The 12331-nt window shown below is 42.4% G+C and overlaps 1 protein-coding gene across 4 annotated transcripts in view; it reads left to right on the top strand.

Annotated features, from left to right (window-relative positions):
• Nucleotides 1-12331, top strand: part of DCLK1 (doublecortin like kinase 1) — a 349188-nt gene that overhangs the window by 317834 nt on the left and 19023 nt on the right. For all 4 annotated transcript variants that reach the window (XM_059378351.1, XM_059378350.1, XM_059378354.1 and 1 more), the window contains exon 16: nt 7869-7982. In XM_059378351.1, coding sequence (XP_059234334.1) covers nt 7869-7982 — 114 coding nt within the window. The remainder of the gene's footprint in view (nt 1-7868; nt 7983-12331) is intronic.

The following is a 12331-nucleotide window of genomic DNA, read 5'->3' as shown; positions in this document are numbered from 1 at the left end:
ACAAGACATTTTGCATTTGGCTATCAAATTATATCTGATCACCGCAGAGAAGTCTACCTTGGGGGGAAGAGGTAATAATAATTATCTGAGCCCTGAGGAAATCGTCAGAAAGCATTTCCTGTACTCTCATTTGTCCTAATTTTCTCTGTTGCTTATACAGTGACCTTTTCACTTGCTGCCCTTGGAATTGAAAAGGCAGTCTCTTATGAAACAGAGAGTAGACCAATAGAATCAGAAAATCTAGTCAGCCAAAGTCACTTGTTTAAACCTCACTCTAGGCTCATTTTTCCTTTCATCCTGCCTGGGAATCCCACTGTGCACCTTGGTGTTCTGGGCTGCTGCTCTGTTTTTTGTGTGTGGGGGGGGGGGGGGGGTTGTTTATTTGTTTGTTTGTTTTAAGATTTTATTTACTTGAGAGAGAGTGAGAGAGAATGAGAGGGAAGAGAGGGTCAGAGGGAGAAGCAGACTCCCTGCTGAGCAGGGAGCCCGATGCGGAACTCGATCCCGGGACTCCAGGATCATGACCTAAACCGAAGGCAGTCACTTAACCAACTGAGCCACCCAGGCACCCCTCTGCTCTGTTATTGGAAGAGCCATGAGTCCTCAAGGCATCTTGGTGGATTGTTCTAACAAACCAGCTGAACAAAGGGAGCATCAGTGTGCAGCCAGGTGTCTAGGAGTGGAACGTGGGCTTCCGGAAGGAGCAGCAGCTCACCCTCCTGTTGTAACCTTGGAACAGTCATTTCACTCCTTTGAACCCATTTTTGTGTCTGTGAACCGAAGATAATAGAATCAGTCTCTTAGGTTATTACGAGGTTGGAGAAAGGAATATATATTTGAAGGGTCTGAGAGGACAGTCTTTAAGCACTAGTACTGTGATAAATACTAGTACTAGTACTAGTGATAAGTGATAAGTACTAGTACTTGATAAATATTTGGGGAATTTGGGTCTGACAGAGGCAACAACTCTGTCATCTGTTGCCATGTGCTGATGAAATGCAAATTGTGATGGATGTTGGCATAAGAGAAATTTGATTAAGAAGGAGAACCTTCTCATCATAGCCCCCCAAAATCCATTAGTGTACCCTCAGCTCCATGTAGATAATGTGTACATTATCGGCTCTGTTGTCTTCTTTAGTATCACGGCTGCTTCCTTTACTGTGACTACAGAATATCAACAGGGATTGTCCTGGCTTAAGCTGATTTACCTTAGCACTCATCTAGTGGGGAACCACAGATTTTAGGCACATAGAAGACTGAAGTAAGCATTAATACATCTTGATCATTCCAGGGATTGGGGAGAAATGATAATTTGTTGATAAAAATCATAGGTTAGTGAGAAGTTTCTAAACATAATTGACATGCCCTCCCCAAATTCTCATTTATAAATAGGATTAAATTATCATCATTGTAATAATCCAGATATATTACTATTATTGCATTTTTGTTTTCAAAGTGTTAACCTACTTTATCCCATGTTATTCTCCCGATATGAGGGTAAAGGTCCATCTCAATGCTGCAATTCTATGGGTTTATGTTTTACCTCCAGTTATTTTCCTAGTTTTATTGATGAGGAAACAGCCTTAGAGAAGTCTCCGGCATAAAGCTCAGTGGAGTTTCTAGCACAAGGTCGATGCCTGGATTTGCCTCTAGAGATTCTGATTTAATTCTGGCCTGGCATCTGAGCAGGCGGCAGAAATTTTAAGAGCTCCCAGGTGATTATTACGGTGAAACCGAGTTTGAGAACCTCTGTCCTACTGGAAAGAATGGGTTTAAGTCAAGTGTAGGTATTTAGCCAATTCAAGACTTCCTATCACCTTCCTGGCCTTTAAATTTTATTTTTCTTCATTTATCTCACCTACCCACTCTTTTTAAGAAGATAGTACTATAAATAAACAAACAAACTACCAAGGCAAGATATTCAAAAAGAATAAAGAGAGGAAGAAGAAGAAAAAAAATTATAAGAGGCTGGATAATCTACAGACATACTTCATGCTAACTAAAAGCAACTCTCCCCACACAAAATTTATATGCATTCATCTTGGGCTGACAGAATTTGTTAGAAATTAAGAGAGCCCCCAGTGATACTGTAATAATATAAAACCAGCTATTTACAGTCATAAATTAGTAACGATGACATGGAAATCCACGTTCCATTTGGGCATCTTACCCTTTCCCTTCTCCAAGCTAGATCTCGACTTACTTCCCATTTTCTCCTCCAGTGTGGTGTCAGGTATAGACAGAGAGGATGCCCTGGCCCCTCTGAACTGATGCTGAACCGAGTCAGAGGTGCTGGGTGCTGCGCAGCTGGAGATGGTTAGCAAGTCAAGAGGCCAAACCCTGGGATGCGGGATGGAGCCGCCATTCAGGAGTACTCTGATGTACCTGAGATTATCTAAAACTAGATCAGGAGAGTCTGGTAGTAAACGTCTCAAGACTGCCGTACTTCTCATAAATTCACAGATATTACTAATAATGGAGTCTGGTAATGAATTGACTGCAAATGAGATCCATGAGTCGAAAACAAAAATCCACGAGGGGAGGAGGGTTTTCTAAAGCGTGACCCCTGGAATGGTTTCCCTGAGGAAAGAGGGGAATTCACTGCACTGAGTGACTTCACATCCAAGCCCCCGCACCACTCCCCACAGCTGCTCCCCAACATCCGCTGCAGAAATGGAGACCAGGAGGCTAGGTCTCCTACAGACAGCTGTGAGAGTTCATTTTCCATTTTGCAAACTAATTTCGTTCTTGTCAGTTGCAATGCTCTGCCAAGTGGTAGATGGGAATTTCTAAATCAAAAACCACTAACCTCAAACCACAACCAGCCCATGTCAAACTTCAGAAACTACTCCCAGAAACTACATACCAGAACGTATGGTAATAATACTATAACTATTTGTAACATACTGCCAGGTTTGTCACGTTTAGAAAATTCATAGCACATTTTTGGCACACAATCTATTCAGAATAGCAGTGATAAAGATGTATATATAAAAATGTATGTTTTTAATGGCCCTATTTATTTTATTGATGCAAGACAGTAAGTTAGCTAAATCTCCATCATCCGTCTGTATGCTTCAGGTACAGATTAGGTCCCTGCAAAGGCAGTTGTTTATGTCTTTAATCCAATTATGCTCAAAGCCTTCAAAATTGATATAGAAGCTCTGCAGACTTTTAGTTGCTGTGAGGGGTGTGTGTGTGTGTGTGCGTGCACGTACATGTACCCGTGCCCATGCACACACCCCCTCTCTACCTTCTCTGAATCACCTTATTTCATTGGGGGGGGGGACCCTGAAATGCTTTAAGATTTATGAAGTCAGAAGCATCTCTGACAACTTGCGAGGGTTGTTTCAAGACTTTCATTGCTTCAACGTGAACTAATAACCCAAGGGAAGCTGAAACCTTCACTAGAATTTAAAGCTGGAGGTCTGAACCCTCAGGACCCAATATCTAAAAGAGTTGCTAAGAGTCTTGACAGGAGATCAGGACCAGGACAGAGCTGGGAAATAATAACAAAGTCCATTCCGAAGGTGGTGAGGAAGCAGACTCTTAGCTCAGGAACTGGCAGGGGAAGAAAAGCCAGGTAGAGGAACGTTCTGGCTGGGATGGTAGCGCTGGTGGGGAAGTGAGGCCGTGGTGGGACCGTGCAGCAGGGGAGGAACCGCTCAGTAAGTCAGGACGGGGCTGTTCCTACGGAATCTCTTGTGTTTATTCTCTCTCTGTTTGCACCGAGCCTGGTCTTCATAGCCTGCGTGGCTCATAGGACCACGCTGTGACCCAGTGCAACTTCATGTCATCCGGGGTCAGCCAGGCCTTCTGGGGCTGCCTGCTCCACGGAGGATTCAAGAGCCGGGCCAGTGTAGGTCACATTGCCACATTTTGGCTTCACGAACACCCAGTCTCTCCTTGACCTCAAAGTCAACTACATTCCTCTGGGCCGCCTGAAGCGCTCAGCCTCCCGTTTACTGACCACCATGCAAACGCTCCCCGGGCTCCACTGAGGCCTGTCCGGATAGTCTCTGGTTTGTTTCAGTCTCTAATGCGATCTTTCTCCTTACCGTCGCGCCACTTTCGTCATGGGAAAGACGACTCCTCAAATCCTACCATTTAACTCTTACGGAGCCCTTCTGTAACCCATGAATGAGTGCTCTGAGTGTGATTTCCGTGTGGGGCTGCGGAACGGATGCTTTCAGTCTGCTTCAGTCCTGACTCAACCGCTTTCTAGCTGTGTGACTTTGAGCAAATTAACTGAACGTTGCCAGGCCTCAGTGTGCTCATCTTCGAAATGGTCCTAATAATACATATCATCATAGAGGATCATCTGAGACGGCAGGGGCTTGTCTGTGTGAATCGCTTGCCCGGGACCACACAGCAGTTAACTCCGGTGTCACCTTCCTCTCCCTGGCTTTCTCTTTTATCTTTGTCTCACTCCACCTTCAAACTCGGGCCTCCCCCTTTCCCTCCCTTACTTCATGGTGCCTCAGCTAAACCTGCACCTCCCCAGGGCTAACGGCTTCATTTCCCTTCCCTCCCTACCCCTCACTTGGATTAGCCCATCTCTTGTCTTTCAGCTCTTCCTTTCCAGCAGCTTCTGATCCCGAGACAGCAAATATGCTCAAAGTGGTATTGTCCTAAAGAGAGAAACCTTCCTTCAGCCTACTTCCCGATGATGTTTTTCACATTTGTTGATCATCTAAACCTCATACGAATCACTGCCCTAGCTAGCCTAAAAGTCTATTAAGAGATGATTACACATACAGGTATAATCTTGGGGGTGAGGCCCAATGGGGAACCCCAGTCTCAGGCTGCTCCCTTGTCCTTAGACAGAGCCCCAACCTGTGCCAGATACATGACTCTAATATTTGGAAGACTCAGTAAAGGCCATCATTTCATCCCTCGTCCAATGTTTTGGTGCTTCTAAAATTCTAATTTAGGTTCCAGGGGCCTATTGTTTCGTCCACCATTAAAAAAACATTTCACCCTTGTGTTTAAAGCTCTGGATCGCATAATTCTAATTCTTTGTGAGTTAAGGGTAGTTAGTCCTCTATACTTCCTGCTTACGCCCTGCTTATTAAAAAGCATTGTTTTTCTCCCTAATGGAGACTAAGGCTTCTATTTCTGGATCTTTCTGGTAGTCCTTTGTGGCCAGTCTTTTCCTGTTTTTTTGTTTTTTGGGTGTTTTTTTTCAGCTTTCTCCATCCTTATCCTCCCACATACTCTTAACTACAGCTAAACTGGTTAACTCACTGTTTGGCAAACAAGCCCTGAGGTTTCCCACTCGCATCTGTGCACCAAAACAGCGGTTCTCTTGTCTCTAAGCCTCGGTGGCTCTTCCTCTTTAAGGACCCAGCTGAATCGCCTAGTCCTCCTCAGGTCCGCTCTGTTTGCAACTGAAAATACATCCTCTCTCCTCTGAAATCCTTCCATGTTCGTAGCTCAGCCACAAGGCTCCAAGCCTTAGGACAGCTCTTTCTTAAATTGTTGATCGGCTTTATTATTTGATCTTGTGTGTAAATACGTTGTCTCTCCGTTAGCCCGCAAGGTTCTGGGGGGCAGAGAACCATTTTTCTACCCTCCGCTGCCATCCCTGCATAGCCCGGGACAGAGTAAGTACTTCATATGTCTCTTAACGTTCCCTCCCCAAGTATTATCCTACTGTTACCGTAATTGACCTTCACTTTATTTCTGACTCTTAACGCAATACAGATTTTTTAAAAATTTTGAAATCACTCTGCAATTCCTGGAAAGCATCCTTCTTCCAGATTTGATTTCAGATGTGACTTAATAAGCCTAATAATGGTTCCTTCTCTTAGCCATTAATAAATCAGTCCAAGAATATCACAAGTTCAGTATTCACTGTGAGCAGGGCACTGAACCAACGGCTTATGTTAAACATTACAGAAAATGTGGAAGATTACAAAAGAGCAAGAGTTCAGAGTTGATGATATATATTGTGTGTGTGTATCCCTAAACTCTCTCTATACATTTATGTATATGTTATATATATATATATATATACAAAATCACGTAACACCGAAAAGAATGTAAAGAGTGCAAATACATATAATGAAAAAACGATTAGGAGTTTACAGAAGAACCATTCTACTGAATTATGCCTTTCTGGGGAAAAATATTTTGGAACAGGTGATTTGGAGAGGCCATAGAGTCCATAAGAGCAAAGCCCATGGGGCACCTGGGTGGCTTAGTGGGTTAAAGCCTCTGCCTTCGGCTCAGGTCATGATCTCAGGGTCCTGGGATCAAGCCCCACATCGGGCTCTCTGCTCAGCAGGGAGCCTGCTTCCTCCTCTCTCTCTGCCTGCCTTTCTGCCTACTTGAGATCTCTCTCTCTCTCTCTCTGTGTCTGTGTCAAATAAATCAGTAAAATCTTTTTTTTTTTTTTTTTTTTTTTTTTATAGATTTTATTTATTTATTTATTTGACAGAGAGAGAGATCACAAGTAGGCGGAGAGTCAGGCAGAGAGAGAGAGAGAAGCAGGCTCCCGCTGAGCAAAGAGCCCGATGCGGGGCTCGATCCCAGGACCCTGAGATCATGACCTGAGCCGAAGGCAGCGGCTTAATCCACTGAGCCACCCAGGCGCCCCTAAATCAGTAAAATCTTTAAAAAAAAAAAAAAAAAAAAAAGAGCAAAGCCCATGCCTCTTTTTGCTCACCGTCTCTCCCCACCACTTCCTGCAGCGCCTGGTCCACTGTAGACCGCCGTTCACAGAGCCTGAAGGCATGGATAGCCAAATGCTGAGAGAGGGGAAGGCCAGGTTACGTAGCAGAACGAGTGTGTTATGCTAGGGACACAGCCATTTATTTTCCTGGGTGGAGCCAAGAAATAACATGCAAAATGATGGAAGGGAAAAAAGAGAAGGAAAATGATGAATGGCATTGAAGTCTTGCCAGGAATTTTGGTTTTAACAGATAGTAACAAACACTTTATTATCCCTTCATTTATTTATTCTGCAAATATGTCTTAAGCATCTACCATCTGCCAAGCACCGTGTGAAGAGCCGAGGGGTCTGTAGTGAATAGAATGCAGTCTCTGTCTTCGGGTTTGGGCAGCCTTTCCACCATGAGTGGGTGTGGCGGCTCGCACTTACGGCTCTGGTTATTGTTGTCCTCATAGTATTTAGCAGAGGGGAGCAATCTGTCCAGCCTCCATCATAGACGGTGCCGGCGGAGAGCAGAAGCCTTCGTTAAAATGAGCCTCAATGTGAAGTACGTCAAAATAACAGATGATTTGAGGGCAGTAAGGAGGATTGGAAACTTAGGGAGGAACTGTTTGCCTGGAAGGTTGTCTGGGATGATAGAATGGTCGATTGAGGACCGGTGGAACCAGCCCGAGTTTATTTACGGGCACTTGCATGAGCCCAGGACTGTCAGTTGCCTCGTGTCGGGGCCTGAATGATGGGCTAAGAGGATAAAACTCTTGGTTCAGGGGGAAAAAAAAAAGATGTTTACATTGATTTTTTTTCTTTCTTTTGGTTTTTCAGATTTAACTTGCCCTTTGGCATATGTCCCTAGAGAGCCCTGGCTGAAATCAATTTTATTAGAAACCAAACACAGAAATAACAACTTTTATTTAGGGACAGAACTCTGGGAGTCAGAGGACGCAGCAAATTAATTTTAGGGCAGATGTGGAAATGCACGAGACCTCAGAGCCCTACTTCCAACAATGATGTTTAATGAGAAGACAAGACACTGGTTCCTTTATTTCTGAGATCTTAGGAATTCCAAGATCCCTCCTTGGTACTAGAAGATCTTGGCCTCATTTTCCATTTATCTCATTTTTTCCCCCTTTTCTCCTTTTTTTCATTTCTTTCTTTCTTTTTCTTTTCTTTCTTTTTTTTTTTTTTTTTCCAGGATGACGGCCTCCCCGAAAATGAACATCAGCTGTCAGTAGCTGGAAAGATAAAGAAGCATTTCAACACAGGCCCCAAGCCGAACAGCACAGCAGCTGGAGTTTCTGTCATAGCAGTAAGCATCTGAAATATCCACCTATGACTTTTTAAAAGCCATCCACCTAAGAGACAGGCATTACTCAGGAGATTCCACCCAGAGACAGCAGAATGGGTCATTTCTTTAGACAGCTCGACCACTGAACGCGCTGGGGGAGGCTTGGGGCTTCTATATATGATGTGTTTTTGCCGAACATTTCCCTAGGAGTCATCTCATTATCCAACACCTCCAGGGTGTCTCGCAGTATATATTAATCTCATGATTTATTTTTTAAAGCTGAAAACCTCCCCCACAGTGGACTCTGTGCCAATGCAAACTTTGGGGCTCGGAGAAAAAGAGTTCCTAGTGTCCTTTTGCCAGAACCTGGAGGGAGAGGGAAGCCAAGAGAGACGACACTGCAGAGAGAGATTGGAACACTATAGATCTTTGTTCATGCAAAAACCCAAATGAAAGCCAAAACATTAGCAGAAGGCTTACACAGTAAGATTTTCAGTGAGACTGAGCTGCTGCGAACACCCAAAGAAAAAAACGGTGTCTTGCTCCTTAGAAATTTCTGTTTTTAAAGTCGAAAGTCTTTTACCATTTACCATTTTATTGATGTGGCTGCACAAGGATTTTTTTTTTCCTGTTCTATACATGCAGACATACACTATATGCAATTTGATAGCAGCTCTAGGCAAAGATTAAATTGGGCAGAGAAATAATGAAACCTCATACTTCCTGGTGTCGTATTCTAGAGTAAATATATTCAAGTCCCAGATTACTTGAGTTTTTAATAATTTCCTCTTTTTTCGGAGTATGTAAATTTGAACAGCATATTCCATGTGAAATCACTTGGGCTGTTTTTCTTTTCCCGACAAAGAGCTTAGACACTGCAGTGTCGAATTTTAAAAAGTATATATGCTACAAAAGAGTATCTTATGCTCAGGAGCAATACTGAATGTTTTACCACTTTTTCGGGTGTTTTATCCCCTTCCTCTTTTTCTTTTTTGGTTGTACAAGAGCTCCAGATAACCGAAAGGTAAATAGGTGACATATTCGATCCAATCCATTCCGGAGCTGGGTTACTATTTGATAGGAGTTTCCAGAATTTGCAGGTGGCACAAATGTATGCATACACTTTCTGGTACTGTTTGCATTCCGTGTTTGGAGTTACGAGTGAGTAACTGGCTCCTGAGCCCACTCACGGTGTCAAGTCAACTGTAGACTTTTGGATGCTCCTCAGTGCTGCTAAGGGTTTAAAATTGAAAGTCGTTCTTCCTTCCCTCTCTCTCTAGTTTGTTCTAAGGAAATTCAGTGCAGAAGTACATTGTCCTTCATGTCCTTCTAGATGTCAGCGTTCTTTGTTCTCGGCTAATATTCAGTTAGTAATTTGGGGAAGTAATAATCTCATGGCAATTCTCTACGAAATCAGACCTTCTACACTCTGTTTTCATCATTCATTCAAGATATAAGTCTATTCCAAAATGTTCGATTCCACAATTTGCTTTTGGAATGGACTGCCAGCACGCTTGTCCATGAAAAGGACTGCTTTCCTGCTCCCGCTGAGGGCTTACGGCTGTGAGAAGGGTGCTTTTCCACCTCTGTCATTTTGGTTTTTTGTTTCTGTTTTTCTTGGTCTTTTATTTTAATTAGTCTCTGGTTAAGTTTGCCTTGGTTGCTCAGTAATGGTTTTTTCACAATATTCTGGGAGTCTTATAATGACTAAGGGTAGGAACTTCAGAGCAATTTTCCCAGGGATAGACACCACAGATTTGAGGAGAAATCCTACTTTAATCAAACTGGGATAAATTCCAAAACCTAATCCATGCAGTTTATTAAAACTTTATCTAAGTAGATCTCCAAAAAACTCCAACTAGTATTTAAAGATCAAGGTCTATGGATTTTTCCCCCCTAACTATCATGATTGGACCATTTTGAATACAATTCCATATCAGTTCCTCCGTTCATCACTAACATGTTCCCATGGAAACTGTAAAAACTAGCAGTATACTTATAAATTGCAAAATGGACGGTGTAGGCCTGATTACGCATTAGTTATATGTGTATTGAATCTTCTTTATTCAGTACAAATGTAAAAAAAAAAAAAGTATCAAATTAACTGAGACTCAAAATAACTATTTGGGGAAATACCTGGAAAAATGCCTTGTCCACTCTAAATCACGATTCACATGTTAATTAGTATTGTTGGTGTTTCAAGCTTGAAAGAGCACAACTGTAAATTTCAGGGGTTGTTTCGGGAGACTCTGGCCTGCCATGCACCCTGTTGAGAATGCTTTTCTCTCATAAATGTCCACACCCTCCATTAGAACCTGGGAGAGGTCGCCAGTGGCAGGGAGGGGCTGGGGATCAGAAGTTGGCCAGTTTGGCTGCCTTTGTGATTAACTTCCAGAATAGCCTTGGTTAAGTCAGCTGATACTCCACAGCAGTTTTCCCATTCTTACCGGGCAAAGACTAAGTCTCAGGGGACCACCGCAAGAGAAAGGAGCCCTGGCATTGAATAATACAGTTGACCCTTGAACAGCACGGGTTTGCACTGTGCGGGTCCACTTAGACATGGACTTTTTTAAAGTAAATAAATACAGGACTGTAAGTGTGTTTTCTCTTACGATTTTCTTAATGACATGTTCTTTTCTCCAGCTTACTTTATTTATACAGTTTGTAATACATATCCAAAATATGTGTTAATCGACTGTTTATGTTATCAGTAAAGTTTCCTCTGGTTAGCAGTAGGCTCTTAGTAGTTAAGTTTAAGGGGGTCAAAATTTATACATGGATTTCCATGCGCTGGGGGTCAGCATCCCTAACCCTCTCATTGTTCAAGAGTCAACTGTATTCCAATTCAAACTAAGCTTTATCTGCAAAAGAATGATATTCTGCTGTAAAGCAGAATATTAGTGGTAGGTCAGAGGAGGAGTCTTCATAAATGGTGCATTCTGTCCACACCATTTGGCAATTTAATAATGCAATATAATTATTAATTCACTTATGTGAATATTCCTATAATTAATATAATTTTGTAATGGCTTCTATTGATAGATATAGAAAAAAACTGAGTGCAGCATAAATTTCATTCATACAGAATTTTGTCCCACGGGCATGTATGCTTTCCCCAGAGGCTATCAAATAATGTATTTTATTTTAAACTGCCTCTATGGGACTGATTGCTTGGAAATTATATACACCCTTTAAAATGAAAAATTCTACTATTTTAGAATGTAGTGTCCATCACCTTGTATTTTCAGGAAATGAACAGTTAAATCATTAGTCTGTAACTGGCACTTCTTCCTCAGTTAGAAATCTAACTACCCACTGGAGATGAGCAGTGCTTATAAAGGAATTCAGGGCGCCTTTTCTTTCCTAGAGTGACAAAGGAAAAAGAGGATACTGTCATAACAAACAGAATCTAGTCACAGATGTAAATTACAACATGAGCGTAGTTTAGCTTGCGCTCATGGTTCTGAACCTCAGTGTTTTCTGTTCCTGTTGTCATTTTTTCCGTCTCTGCTCTCCACCCCCTCCATCATTAAGACCAAAGAAAGGACAAGTGATAACTTTATATTAAGGTTGCAAGAGGTCCTCAAGTTGACCAGGAGAGTAATTACCAGCTGGAGGCTGGCTGGGATCATCCAGTCCTTCTCAAAGGAGAAAGGGTGTTCTGACATTGAGGTCAGGGAATGTGATTAGGGGGAAACCCATGGCCGTCCTTGAAACTGCAACACTGCCTCTCAGAAAGACTCCTTTGTCCCTTTACTACCTTCCCCAGTAGTTAGGGGATTAAAACACACACACACACACACACACACACACACACACACACACACCCCAGAACAGAGAAAGGGAAACAAAAGGTTATTAAAATGCAATTTATAGACATAAAATGGAATTAGAGATGACATTTTAACGGTGGACTTCTTGGGAGCTGAGGAAGGGAGGGAGGCATTATTAGATTTGCTCAGCTTGATGAAGAACCGATGACTAAGATGTCAGTTCCAATTTATTTTTCCTCATTTAATTCTGTTTATTATTTTAACCGATAATTTTCCTAATGCTTTAAAGTTCTTCTTTTGCATTTTGCTCATGCAAATGGAGCATTTCCGTCTAATTGAACAAATCCATACTAATCAGTGTGCAAACAACAGTGATTCTGGGAAGCTGAGTTTACCCAGAGAGCCAGTCGCACTAGCACATTCCTGTGTGTCCTTGTTATGGGACACTTTGCCTGTAGATGGCAACAGAGGACTAGTTACCAAGTGGCCAACTCCATGAACCGATAGAAGCGTGGGATTTCATATATGACTCCTTAACCGCAAGGGGACTTGGATTTTTTTTTTCCCCCTAAATGAAACGAAATGCACTCCTTTTTT

The sequence above is a fragment of the Mustela nigripes genome, chromosome 15 (assembly GCF_022355385.1).
Source record: "Mustela nigripes isolate SB6536 chromosome 15, MUSNIG.SB6536, whole genome shotgun sequence".
Classification (NCBI taxonomy): domain Eukaryota; kingdom Metazoa; phylum Chordata; class Mammalia; order Carnivora; family Mustelidae; genus Mustela; species Mustela nigripes.
The sequence above is the reverse complement of the archived record's forward strand: the minus strand, read 5'-3'. Positions and strand labels throughout refer to the sequence as shown.